A 14808-nucleotide genomic window follows, 5' to 3' on the forward strand; every position below is an offset into this window, starting at 1 on the left:
CGTGCAAAGGCCTGGGCTTTCTCACAGAGTGGGCCTTTCCTGGAGGCTGTGGCCCCCAAAGGGATCAGGAAGAGCTTGCCCGGGCTCCAGGACATAAGGCATTTCAAGCCGGATTCCCTCTGCTCACAGGGCTGAGCAAAAAAAGTACAAGACAGGAATCAGAAAGCAGGAGTTCTGGTCCTGGCTCAGCCTCTATCTAAGATGCACTGTGTCTTGGAACAAACTTAAGGGCACCTCCTAGCCTCATTTTCTCATACACTGAACACAGGTAAGCGTAAGAGCACCTGGCAGTGGGCAGTGGAGGAGCTAAGAGCCTTTAAAAGTAGGGTGGAGATATTTGTTCGTGATTAAGTGGTTGGAGTTTCAATCTTTCATTCCTAAAGTTCTGCGAAACTGTGTTTCGTTATCATGCAGTTAGGTAAGAAGGTATTGGTGGTATAAAATAAAAGGCAGCTATAGAGAAGGAAAAATTGTCCCCATGTTATGGAACTTATTTCAGTAAGTTGCTAAGGAACAGAGAAGTCCTTCGCTACATTTGGTTGGGTTGAAGCAGGTGTATATTGGGTCAATAACTCAATTCTAGGTCCCTAAAATGACAGTTATGTTTTCAAAAGTAGTGATTTTTTTTAAAGAGTAGCTGATAAATCAGAATGGAAAAGAATATAAAAAGAATGTATATATATGTATACCTGAGTCACTTTTGCTTTACATCAGTAATTAACACAACATTGTAATTCAACTCTACATCAATTAAAAAAAAAAAAAGAGTAGTTGATAGGTCACTGAAGAATGGTTGTAAAGTTTCTTTTCTTGGACTTCTTTATAAAGAGCTCATAGAGCAATCTCTCTTGAATGGCTCAGACAATCACCTATCTGAACACCTGATGACAGTTTCAAGCCACCTTTTACTTCTATTTTCATGAACTGAGTTGTTAGCTGTCATCTGTATCAGTAACAAGAGGATAAAACTTTAAAACAGTCAAACCAATGCATTTGTGACATTAACTCATTTTTAAAAACATAATTTGAGCATTAAGTCTAATCTGATTTTCCTTGGCTGGGAACTTTCTGGACAGTTCCAAGCCCCATACAACAGGAAATTCCAGGCAATGAGCTCAAACCATCTTCTATTCCATAAGGCCAGGCTCCCAGCAGCCTTGTTTGTAGGAAGTGACCTTCTCTTAGTAGTTAGATGTCAGGATGGACATCTGACCTAAATCTAGATCCTGAATTCCAGGAATTTGGAATGGGGCAAGAGAGAGTCCAGTAGCCTTTCATGTGGTGGGAATGATAATAAATAAAAGTGGGAGCTGGGTGGTAGCCATATTCTATCGTTATATTAGGATATTTCTGAGAAGTAAAGGCAATATGCCTAGACACAGAAAAAGGAAACAGATGCAAGGAGAAAAGAAATATGAAGACAAGGTAGTTCTTGGTGTCTGGGGCTTTCTGGGTCTATGTTCTGGTTTCACTGGCTTCCAGAAGCCCCAAAACATTCCAGCCTTCAGTGTCCTTGAAGGATGCTTGTATCTTTCCACTTGCAACCAGAGATGTTCAACTAAGACACCAACCCTACATGGAACTCCTCGTTTTTCTGGGGATGGACCACAATCAGCTGGTTCAACATCTGTTCTCCATTAACCAGAGGCCACTGCTGACGAAATCTATAAACATGAGTCCAGAAGGCTAAAATATATTTTTCAAGTGTTCTGCTTTGAGGTCTGATCAACACCTTGGTGAAGTTCTTTCAGCTTTCAAGAAGTTTAAAATAGAAACTTAAGTTGGAAATGGTATTCATAGGGCCACAGAGGAACAAATCTTAATTAAACAAAACTGATCACTAAATAACAGAATGGCCATCCAAAAAGTTTGCTCTCTAAAATTCTCATCCAGATTGTTAGGAGAAAATCAGAGGGAGGCAGAGGAAGAAGAAAGGTGATTAGCCCGATGTCTGTAGTGAAGGTAAGCACACAATGACTCAGCAACATTCAATGTAAACAGTCACTGCATTCACTCAGGCATCAGCCAAGACCCTTCTTCCTTCCGTAAGAGTTGATAACTGCAAACGACCATATCTGCAGACATCAATGCCAATTTAAGGAGATGACGCCCTCAATGCTTTTCTTAAGCTTAACCTTCATAGTCTGGCTAGCAGTGGCTGCCACATACTAGTTAATGCAGCCAAGCAAAAGTCCTCCCCCTGCAACCAGCAACACAGGCCAAAAAAAGTAAGAAGTTGCTGGCAGAATTCTTGACCTGATGCATGCAGGACTGGAGAATGCCACTGCTCTGGCTGTAAGGATAAGCTGTCTACTTCCTCTGCTGGTTCACAATACCATATACCAGAACAAGCAAGAAAACCGACCATCCAAAGCAGAGCAGAATGCTCCTTCAAACGACTCCTACACAACAGAGCGTGCAACAGAAGCCACGTGGGGGCAGGTTGGACGGCGAGAACTCTTGGAAAAGGCTAACATTAACTAGCACTGGGATGTGTCCGAGCAGAAGCAGCTAATATATTTACTACAGAACAAGGAAAGGCAGCTGGACCTAATGTACAGAAAGGTCAGCTCCCAGACAGGAGTGGGACACTTAAAGAACTCTGAGAAGCAAGTGAAGCTGCTACCACAGAATTTTATTCCTCCCTATGTCCAAAGGCACCTCTGAACCTCCTGTCTCATTTCCTGATGCCCAGTGATCCCTTGAATAAATGAACAAAGCCTGCTTACGTGCTGGAATCCAGGGAAATCAGCTGTGCATACTGGGATCAAGATTTTCCACCAGGCTGACCCCAGATTATAAATAGTCAATTTATCTTTCCTGGTTTGTGACTCAGGTTGAGAAATCTAATGGGTTTTAAGCCACATGAGCTATTCCTCCTACAAAATGAACATCGGAACAGGCCTCAACAGCCGTTAACACGCGGCCCTCACAATAGTGAAGGAATGGCTTCTCAGTCCCACAATCTGGCTCATCCAGACAAGTCCTGGGGTACAGTTGCGCCCAATCACTCTTCTCTGCTGCAGATTCAGTCCTCGCAATGATAGTTCTTAGAGGTTCTTTAGATCAAGAGTAACGTGCGAGAGACTTGGGGGCCCTAGATTTCTTTACCCAAGACCAGATAGATTCATATCACAAAGTCTGACCACAATGAAACTAGCTCCCAGTGGGGGCGGAGAGATCCCATGAGCCCTCAGTGTTCCACTCAGGACCATGGTGGTAAATTTCAGCTGTCTACCCGGAGAAACAATGTGGAAAAAGGAGAAATACAAAAGCTACTGGATTAATAACCAGAGTATTTTAAAAGAAACAATGAGTCCGAATACAGTCTTAAAACGCATTCTATTCCCCTTTACTATGCTGTAGAAATTGCTACATTCATATGGGGACATTTTAAAAAAATGCTGTCTTTGTGAATACTGGGGTGGGAGGGAGGACCTCTCATTTTCCCTGCTTTGTATCTGATACCACAAGTAAAGAGAGAGAGAAGGTAACAGAAACGAAAGCAGAGAAATATCAAACCCAAGAGAAAAATAATCAAGAAATTACAGCTCTAAAGAGAGCAAAATGGTGAACAGAAGGAGTGCTTCCAGAGGCCATTTCAATGATGATGGAAATGAAAATGGACCAACAGCGAGGCCCTCCCAACCAGTTTTATTTATACCAGCAAGTGCTACTCTCTAAGGAAACTCTCAGAAACCTGCTTTAAGATGTCCAGCGTATCTTGGGGGCATGTCAGTCCTGGGGCATGTGGCCAAAGCCCACAGAGGATGAAACTTCTGACAGTCACTTAGAAGTTCCTTTTGTACCCAGATATATACAAAGTAAAAACAAAGTTTTAAGACATACAGCTTTCTATACAGAATACTTCAATGTCAAGTTGAATACTTCAATGTCAAGTTGAATCTGGCAAGTTCTAGAGCAAAAGAAATTTTCAAAGGGTCTTTTCCTGTAACTGGTCCCTTTAGCACAGTTTGCGTGGCACTGTTCTTCGAGTCCACTGAAGCAAAGGGAAATCATGAATGATACGTATCCAAGTCTTGAGTCAGCAAATAAAGAGGATCAGAATGTGAGTTCACTCTTTTCTAAGCCACAAGAAGGGTCTAAATTGAAGCATCTTGTATAAAAGGCTGGAGCTAACTGATACACTGTACTCTCCAATCTTCAGGAAGTCCTGGCTGCCCTGACACATCCAGACTATCTACCGAAGATGCTAAGAGGGAGGACAACATCAGCCCAGGTGAGCAGGGTAAGTGCTCTAGGAAAGGAAAAACTATCAAAAAGGGAGTTGAGAACTGTGAGATTTTACAGGTCCCTTGTCAGTTCTGTGGTAGATCTCACTTCTGTTTTCGGCAGCTTCAGCAAAAGCCTACCATCAAACTGGGAGCAGAAGGCAAAGAAAGTGACAGTTCCACTGAAGTGGCCGATGAGAAAACTTGGTATGCAAAGCAATGGCTTTTATTCAGAGGTAGCTATGGCCCCGCTCTGTGACTGCGGAATCAAAATGACTCCAATTTCCAATCAAGAGATGGCTCAGGTCCACTGACTCAGACTGAGGTTCCCCACCGTGGAAGGAGACCTGGGTAACTGGCAGGGAGGCACAGGGCAACAGCCCTCCAGAAGTTGAATGGGGAGCAAAAGAACTTGGGATAAAAAGTCACACTTTAAGAACTGACTATATCATTGACTTTATTATCCCTTAAAGTTATTGTCAAAAACCCCCCAAAGCTAGCTCAACTAGGAGGTGCTTCTAGAAATGGGAATCCAATAATTTATTTTAAACTGCAAAGTTGGTGTCTAAATCTTCACACAAACTCTTTCTTTGGGTTTAGGTTTCTTCTTTATAATTGCTACTGCTAAAATCGTTTATAGAGGACTATTACAGGCCAGGCACTGTGTTTATAGATATATATTTATAATACAGAATGCAAAACTAGACATTAATATATACCTATAAAACTAGAGCATTAAGGATAAATAACGTGCCATCAGTCAGAGTTATCTTGCAGAAATGCTGTGGTCAGAAGTTAATCATACAGCAGAGACAGAGACAGAGGCTAAGAGCTGGAGCAGAGATAGCATCTGCTGCCCTAGTTAGTGAGGAGAGCACAGCTTTCCAATTTAGTTCTGGAAGAGAAGTTTTGAGATCACAAGAACACAAAGGGACAGATGCCTTGCGGAGTACACTGGGGGAAGTGAGTAGAAAACATGGCATCATATTTAAAAGAGGCCAGAGGAGGAAAGAGACCAAAGGAAAAATGACAGTAAAGACTTGGTGGTACAGATGTGTTACAAAAAGAAAAAAAAAAAGACAAGGCCTGCTTAAGGGTTAGGCTGCCATCAACAAGCTTCATAAAGGCGCCTAGAGAATGAGCTGGATTTTCTGTCAAAGAGATTTATTAATAAAATGGCTAAGAACTAAACTTTGACAAGTCATGGTTATAGTTTTTTGCCAATAAGAATATACTGTAGGGGACTTCCCTGATGATCCAGTGGTTGGGACTTTGCCTTCCCATGTGTGGGGTGTGAGTTCGATCCCTGGTCAAGGAGCTAAGATCCTACATGCTTGGCTGCCAAAAAAATCAACCCATAAAACAGAGGCAATATTGTAACAAATACAATAAAGACCTTGAAGATGGTTCATATAAAAAAAAAAATCTTAAAAAAAAAAAAGAATATACTCCACTGACATCTAACAAGTAGTAAGCTACCATTGCTAAAAATAAAGTAATTCATTCACAATAGGGCCATAATTTATGGGCCCACTTCATGGCTCATGTTTATAAGTAGAGAAACTGAGATTTACCTCCCTAAGGTTCTCAGTCAGCAGAATTCTACCTCTGTACTTCCCTCTCTCTGCATTTGATATCTAGATAACGTTGAAAAGGAGAAAAGAAGAGTATTTTTGGTGCAGCCACAAGAAGAGCCATGTGATGCCAGGAATAGGATGCCTCTGTTCTTCATGTCCCTGTTTCTACAAAACTGCAGCGGAAAGCCTGGCCTCTTGGGAGTCTTCCTTCCCTAAAAACTCCTGAATACAACCAAAGTCCAACCGGCAACAACACAGTCTAGACTTCTGCCATGTTTCTGCCATGTTAGTTAGCCTACTAAATATCTTTCCTTCCAGATTTTAAGACTGGCCTTCTGAAAGATAGTTATTACTGAGCAGCAAGAATTTGAATTAAATTAATAGATCTCAACCTCAGGGGGCCATCGATGGGCTTTGCTGGGGAGGCGATGCCTATGAAATTTCACCTGGTTCTCAAAAGGATACAAAACCTTCAAAAGGTTAAGAACTATTGGGCTAGTTCAATCAGAATCAAGAAAAAGAGGAGAAAAATGTAAAGACTGTCAATCAACTACCTCTCAACTAGCCCCTGATTACTTTTTTTTTCCTTGTATTGTACTTTTTTGTTTGCCCATGTGCTTAGATGTATCTTATCTTACCTTTGACTTTTTTTTTTTTTAATGGCACCCACATAAGCTTTCATTGGGATTTATGTCTGAGAATGGTCTCTGAATATATATGTAGTAGATATCTACTGGTTCTTATTCTAGTGAATTAGACAGCAACAGTATGTGATATACAGTGATTATCAAAGTTCAGGTCACTAACACCAAGGCTTTTAAATTTGTCTGGAACACTGGACTAGTCAATGGGATAAGGGTTCTTCTGTGATTAAATAATTCCATTAAAACAGTAACAGTAAAAGTGCAATTCTTCAAATCACATCCCATCAGCAAACCATGCGACAGGAAGCCTGGAAATCACAAGCAATGGAATGACGGTGAATGTTAAAATTACTGTAATTCCACGAGGCCAGGAAGCAAATGATTCATATTCAAACAGACAGCTAGCTCCGTGACAGTTTTTCAGGTATCTTAAGATCCAAGTGACTCTTAAGCACGTGCTTTTTCAGAGCATGGATGGAACGGGGGCTGCATGCCTTGCAAGCACTGTCAGAGCAACTTTGGCTTAAGGACCAAAGAGCCATTCCAGAGAACATCTCCTGGGAAAAACATGCGAAATGCAAGGCCATCTCAGCTGTGCTGACGCTGCTTCAGGATGTGGTGGGCAGAGCAAATGGAGGAGATAAGAGGAGATGAGGCAAAGTCAGTTTGGTGTTTAAATTTTCTCACCTGGAATTACAGAGATAGTTTTCAAAGCTCGGAGAACCCTGAATGTTCTCAGCGCTGAGACATTGCCCAGGTCCACAAACTCTGTCACATATCTGTAGTAAGGGAGGTCACGCACAGACACAAATGACAAACACGGACACAAACACAAACACCAAAGGAAAAAAAACGAAACCACAACAAAACAAAAAGTACAATACGTCACGTCAGGGCCCTAACCCAACACCTAACACCAACCCCGGGCCATCTTACCTGGGATTACCGAAATAGTTTTCAAAGCCCTCAGAACCCTGAAAGTGCGTAGAGCTGAAACATTGCCTAGGTTTACAAACTCTGTTATATACCTGCAGAATCAAACCAAAGTTAACTTGTAATGGTACCACTGGGCGAGGGTTTGAGAATAGGGGTAAGAAAGGGTCTTATAAGCAAGATATGATTTCATTTTTTTCCTTGAAAAAGAAAAGTTTCAAATATAAGCATTTAAGGAACACATTTTATTTTTTTCAGTTGGGAAGGAGAAATCCAAAGTGTATTTGAAAGAAGTGATACCACCAGAAGGCTCCTGGGGCTTTCTCACGCAGCATCATGATGTGCAGATCCCAATCAGAATGACTACTCTTAGTCCATTCTCTTTTTCCAGTTAAAAGGAAGGCCAGGAGGTATTCAAAGGCTTATGTCTCCAAGTTTTGTGAACAATTTCTTAGGAAAAGGAGACAGATTTCTGCAGCAGGAGCCCCATATAAACAAATCTACATTAAAATAACTTCCTAGTTGACAATGGAAAAAATGCCTAAATCTATGCATATATGACTTATCCAAGAATTGTCTGCATATCATTGCAGTCATGCCCACATATGAAGTTTTAGCTTGTGACATACAGGAAAAACACAGATCATGGGATCAGAGCCAATATTCTGTTAAGTGTTCATTTAATCACCAGCTCTGTGCCTAGCAAGGACACACACCAGTGTATTCATAATGCTGGAAAGCTAGAAATTTTCTTAATATAACAGAAAGTCAAAGTTCCAGTTTGAAATGTTCAATGTATATCATTCATTCACACTTTATAGTTGAAATACATCTTTGCATCAGATGCTCAGATCCAAACATATACAAATGCACTAAATCTCTTACACATCTGCGTGCACACATACAAACACACACACAATCTACACTATACCTTCACCCCCTACCAAACCACAAAACACTTTCCCCAACATGAAAATGCAAATAATGTCTGCTACACCTCTTCTATCACCATCTAAGTTTCCCGAAGAGATGCATTTTCATTGTTAAAACAACACTAATTACATAGAGCAGCTAGCATGCCAATGTGGAGTTACACTGATCCCAAGTAATAATAGTTTGAGGCTCTGGTCAGCAATTCTTTAGGAAGTGAGCAGATTGGATACTTGGCTTATGCTTTGACTCTAAAATGTGTTCTGAATTCTGTAACATCTGGACAGCCTCAAGAAATTACATGTAACATAATATGCCCAGGAAACTGAGTTCCAGCCTAAGGTTTACACCTAAAAAATAGGAAGTTTTTACCAAGGCCTCCTAGTGATAACTGTGTATACCCTGGTCAATGTTATAGGGGGAAACAAGATATAAGGGAGTTGCAATAGAAAATCACTTGCTACTTTTGCTCCCATCTGCTCATCCTCTCCCATATGTACACCCTGTCACTGCCCGAACCCCAAGAGGTCTTCATAAGAATCAGACATATGTCCATACCACTTTACATGGTTATCCTTTAATTCCTCACACAACTAAGCCCATAAACTCACACTTACACTGTCATACAAACACACCCAAGGGTACAACCACACACATACAATCACACCCAGAACAGCAATAAAGTAAGCAGAGAACTTACGCCATCATGATGACACTGAAATCTAACCAGTTCCATGGATCCCGTAAAAAGGTAAAGCCATCTATGCAGAAACCTCTTGCAATGATTTTCACTAGTGATTCAAATGTATAAATCCCTGTGAACGTGTACCTGTCGAAAAAATGGATAGCTTGAGGCAATTTCTAAACAGAAAGGAACTTTAAATGAACCTTCTAAGAGAGCACTTGCAGCCTCACTAACAGAGACAAAGCAGAAAGGACACAACTGATGCAGCAGAAAGAAGTGAGGAAGAGAAAGGGATGCATCTAATGAAAATTACTAAATGCACAAACCACGAAAGTTGGAATGTGGCACTGGGTCCTGAAGGGCATCACAAAGGAATAGCTCTGTACTGCCACCTAGCACGTGATCATTTTGAACCAGGAAAGGAGGCCCCAGAGACAATTTTCACTTGAAACAACATGAAAAGGAAGGCTAAAGTTGGAGAAAAAGGCAGTATCATCAGGAATTGAGGGCAGAAGATGCTGATGGGCCAGTTAAAGCTTTGGCTAACACAGGCTACCATAGGAAAGGGCAGAGGTGGTGAGTCGTCACTTCCATGGCAGGCTTTCTCTTTCTAGAGTTGATTTCTAAGGATATTTCTTCAATTCCACATGTATCCTCACCCACTCTGTGAAATAAAATGTGGGCAATAATCAAGAAACAATAATTTCCAGAGTTGACTTCTAAGGATACTTACTTCTTAAATTGCAGATGTATTCTCACCCAGTGAAATAAAAAATGGGTAATAACCTAGAAATAATAACTTCCCGAGTTGATGTTTAAGGATATTTCCTAAGTTCCACATGTATCCTCATCCATCTCTGTCACATGAAAAGTGGGCAAATGATTTTCTTCCTTGATGGATACGCTGTGCAGTGCAAGATGCAGTGACTAGATATATTTAAAACAAGCGAGCAGAAAAATAAATACACGAGCTACTTACTCCACATTCTTCGACCAGTCAGGAGGGTTACTAAAAGTCATGAATACACAGTTGGTCAAAATAGTGCACATAATGATCATGCTAAATACTGTAGAAAAGAGTCAAGGCAGAATATACAAAATCTGGCCTGCTTTTATCCTCAGGAAGCAAATACATTTCACATTAAGTATCATGAGAATTAAAATCAGTAACCTGAAAGGAGACAAAGCACAGAGGAGGAAAAGGCAAGGTGATAATGAAAACTGTGGCCACCACCATGAACCATATGAGTGCCACCATATGTATCCACACCCAGCCAGAGAATGTGAGTGGACACAGCAGGATGGTCACTCTTTTTTTCAAAAGGGCTGTCATTGTTCTCCTTTTGGATAAACATTTTTCCTTATTACCATTTATGCCTCTAAATATCTTTTTGCCCAGCAACCAGAAATCTTGCAGTCTGCCAGATGCCAAAGTCATTGGATGAGAAAAACAAATTAAATCTATCTATGTTATTGAGGAGTCATTTATTGTTAATTATTTTGCATTACCAATTATTTGAAAATGTTCATGTATTTAATAGTTTACTTTCTTCCCATAGCCCTTCAAAGGGCTGTGTCCTTACAGGGCAAAGCAACAGTTAATGTCTGCTGAATCTGTCAAATTTGGGAAACCAGTTGTGGTAAGGACTGGGTAAGGATTTTAAGGACATCTATACCACCGTACTCCTAAGAATCAGATAATGAGGCAAATTCATCTGATCTTTCTGAGAGTGTCCAGGAATGTTTATGGGTAGCAAATCATTTTGCTGCCATTTCGATTCCATCCAAGATCTTGCTCAGCCCTTCTTGTTCTTGTCTGGCTTAGTCACTAAGTCATGTCCGACTCTTGCAACCCCATGGACTGTAGCCTGCCAGGCTCCTCTGTCCATGGGATTTTCCAGGCAAGAATACTGGACTGGGTTGCCATTTCCTTCTCCATATTCTTGTCTACTGAGAAGAATTAAACTGCTTTAGATCAATACGAGTTACTTAAACTGCACAGAAGTCCTATCTCATTTGTTACTAATTCACTCTCTCTTGCTGATGGCATTCACTACCTTCATTCTATTAGTGGAGTTTTAGAACACTTCTTACAGCTGGATTTTTTTTCTTCCCACAGCTGGATTTTTCTTCAGGGAATAACAACATGTTCTGGTTAGAACAGAAAAAAACATCATCCTCTGATCCAACAAGAAAGGAGTCCATTGTGAATTATTTATTTTCTTATACATCTTTAGATTTCAGAACTATGTTGCTTATAAGACCCACAAATTCCGATTAGGCTGCTAAATTCTTAACAAAAACAAAAGGTGCAAAAGCTTAACAAACCTGTTTATGAAGCAGCAACTGCTGGTTTCTTCATCCTACTTGGAGGATACAAAACTCTGAAGCATGGGACTAAGTATCGTCAAATTAAACACCAGCCATGAAGGTTTAAAGTTACTAAGTGAAGTTGCTAAACCCATCGCGTAATTTTTCATCTGTCATACGCTCTCCTATATTAAGGAGATACAAAGTCAAGCCGCATGAGTAAACTGGCATTTTCTTTTAAGGGGGGCAAAAATATATATAAAAAATTCATATCAATCCTGCAATCTAGATCTAAACCTGTGCACCAAAGAGGCCATTTAATCTGAGACATTATCTTACTTCCTAAGTTTGTGGTTTAAGAAATCAAAGCAGATCTCTAAAACACTTGCTCAATTATTTATAGTAGCTTTTCAAAAATTCAAATATGGGCTTTAATATGTAAAAAGCTGAATAATACAACTTGTTATGAAATTACTAAAGTCTGAGTGCTTTAAAAATTAAGACTTCAGTAAAGTTACCATCTTAACTTGTCCCTCTTAATGATACCCAGAAAATTCCAGATTCCCATGATATCATCCTAAGAAAAAAGAAATCTGCTGAAGCGCAGCTAAGGCTTTAGCAGAAGTTCTGACTGGAGGAATAGTCATCTACACCAATGATAAAATAGTTAATATACAATTAGGTGGTGGACATTCAGAAACACATACCAGTGAACACACAATGGCTACATTCACTCCACATTTGCAGAAAAGGATATGAATGTATCAAAATTTTAATAGCTATTCTTCTTATCAGGTTAAAAGGACTTAAAATGTACAAGGCAGGCGTGGCACTAAATCTGAAGAGAGTTTTCCCTCTGTTTAATACTACAAAGGTCTGTGAAGAAAGAAAGAGAGAAATTATTAAAGCACAGGAATTAATCACCACATGAAATAACATTTTTCTAGGCAAGAAATAAACTCAAATGGACTCATGTTTTACTTCCCAATTTGGTGTCTAAGGAAACATACCTTAAGGCAATGTACTAAGGCAAGAGAAACTGCTTTCCCTCACCTCCCTTCCTTGCACTGCTCCAGATTACATTACAAATAGATGACACTATAATAGCAGTTTTAAAGATCAGACTTTTCTTTCAGAAACAAGCCATGTCAACTATACCTAAGCTGCCTGTGCCTGCCCTGGACAAGATTCTGAAGTTTATTAATTTGGGATTCATTCACTCAACAAATAATTACTGAGTGCCAACCATGTGCCAGGCAATGTTCCAGGTGCTTGAGAAGGATCGGTGAACAAGGCCACCCTAGTGAGAGGAGCTTATGTTCTAAGAAGGGAGACAGACAATAAATAAAAAACCTAATGAGTAAGTAAATTATAGCAAATGTGATACGTGCTGTAGGAAAAGGAGGAAGATCAGGGAAAGGCAACTTGAGAATGCAGGCGTCAGAGGATGGGTGAATGTTTCATTTTTTAATTGAAATGTTATGCCCATCTTTGCTGTAACAGCAAGGTGACTCAATTATACACATATAGACATTCTTTTCCATTATGGTTTATCCCAGGGGATTGGATGTTGTTCCCTGTGCTATACATTAGGACCTTGTTGTTCATCCATTCTAAATGTAATAGTTTGCATCTACCAACCCCAAGCTCTTGGTCCATCCCTCTCAGGTGATCAAGGTAAGCCTACTGAGGAGAGAGATTTGAGCAAAGACTCAAGGAGGTGAGAGGAGTTATTCATCTTGTTGATATATACCTACCAAGTCTACTCTACTTAGCTTTTAAGAACCTCCATTATCAGCCTTGCCAAATTCATTCAACTACATTCCGAGCATAAATCCTCCTGTCGTGCCAAACCAGAACAGGTTATAGGAATTCAAACTTTGGCCTTGGCTCTCACTGCCCATCCTACTCAGATGCCTCTTCCTGTTGCATGAATTCAATTCAAATATTTTGGAGCATCTGTTTTGTGCCAAGCATTGTGCTAAGCTTCTTGGATACGAGCTTGAATAAAACTGTACTTTTAGGGAAGACATATATGTGAACTAATAATAATAAACATAAAATTCAATAACAAAAATATACATAATGTATGAGAGGCAGCAGAAGAGAAAGATTTTTACTTTCCCATTGGATGGGCAATTCAAGGGAGGGGAGTGAGCTGCGAGGTGAGAGATATTTACAAAGGCAGGTTACTAAACATTTGGAAGGGGTTTTAAAGGATAAGTGCCAATTTGGAGAGATTAATTGGGCAGATAAAGGGGGAAGGGTTAGCATAGGACTACAAAGGCACAGTAGCTCAGAACTGGGGGTGTTTTCAGGGAATTGATAAGTAATTTAGTGCTGCTGGAGGTTTAAAGAGAGGGGGAACAGCTAATTGTGGAGCTGGAGATGCAGGGCCTACTAGACTGAGGTCCTAAGGACACAGGCCAGTGGCAAGTACTCAGCCCTAGCATCTAACCGTGAAGGTGAAAAAGCACATGGTCAAATGCTGGCCCTTTGAAGTAGCCTTTTGCTTTCGTTTTGTCCTTTAATTTAAAGTAGTACATGTTCACAATCATAAAAAAAAGGAACAGAAGACAAGTTCCATCTCATTACTCAATGATAACCTTTGCTTGTGTATCATCTTTTCTTATGGATCTTTTCAAAACTTTTCTGTATTAATATAAACACACAGATACTGCTTTAAAAAGACTCTTCTCTCCCTCCCTTACCCTCCCCTCAATTGTACTATAAATACTCTTCTGCACCTTGCATTAAAAAATGAACCCCCACAAAGAAAAACCCAGGGCCAGATGGCTTCTCTGATGAGTTCCTCCAAACGTTTAAAGAATTAATATCGGTCCTTCATAAATTCTTCCAAAAAACAGGAGAAAAGGACACACTTTCCAACTCATTCTTTAAGGCCAGTATTGCCTTGATACAAAACCAGACAGAGATATTTAAAGAAAAGAAAACTATAGACTAATATCCCTTATGAATATAAACACAAAAACCTCAACAAAATACCAGCAAACAGTATCTGGCAGCATATAAAAAAAGGATTACACACCACCAAATGGGATTTATCCCAGAAATACAAAGATAATTTAACATATGAAAGCCAATCAATGTAATACAACATATTAATAAAATAAAGGAGAATTACTGCATGATCATCACAAAAGAGGCATCAAAAGCACTTGACAAAATCCAGAATTCTTTCATAATAAAATACACAGCAAACTAGTAATAGAACAGAATGTCCTTAACCTGATAAAGGGCGTCTATGAAAAATCCACAGCTATCATCATATTTAATGTTAAAAGACTAAAAACTTTCTCCTTAAGACCAGGAATTAGACAAAGATTCCACTCTCATCACTTTCATTCAACACTGTACTAGATGTTCTAGACAAGGCAATTAAGCAAGTAAAACTATTTCTAATTGCAGATGAAATAAGCTCTTATATGGAAAACCCTAAGGAAGACATAAACACAAAACAGAGCTCATTAACAAGT

General features: G+C 39.8%; 1 protein-coding gene across 1 annotated transcript in view; it reads right to left on the reverse strand.

The window, feature by feature from the left end:
* Positions 1-14808, reverse strand: part of SCN8A (sodium voltage-gated channel alpha subunit 8) — a 190193-nt gene that overhangs the window by 79806 nt on the left and 95579 nt on the right. Inside the window, exons 3-6 of the mRNA XM_061127572.1 lie at positions 12069-12187; positions 9981-10070; positions 9017-9145; positions 7141-7232 (exon numbers count right to left, since the gene is read on the reverse strand). Coding sequence (XP_060983555.1) covers positions 7141-7232; positions 9017-9145; positions 9981-10070; positions 12069-12187 — 430 coding nt within the window. The remainder of the gene's footprint in view (positions 1-7140; positions 7233-9016; positions 9146-9980; positions 10071-12068; positions 12188-14808) is intronic.

The sequence above is a fragment of the Dama dama genome, chromosome 3, assembly GCF_033118175.1.
Source record: "Dama dama isolate Ldn47 chromosome 3, ASM3311817v1, whole genome shotgun sequence".
In the NCBI taxonomy this organism is placed as follows: Eukaryota; Metazoa; Chordata; class Mammalia; order Artiodactyla; family Cervidae; genus Dama; species Dama dama.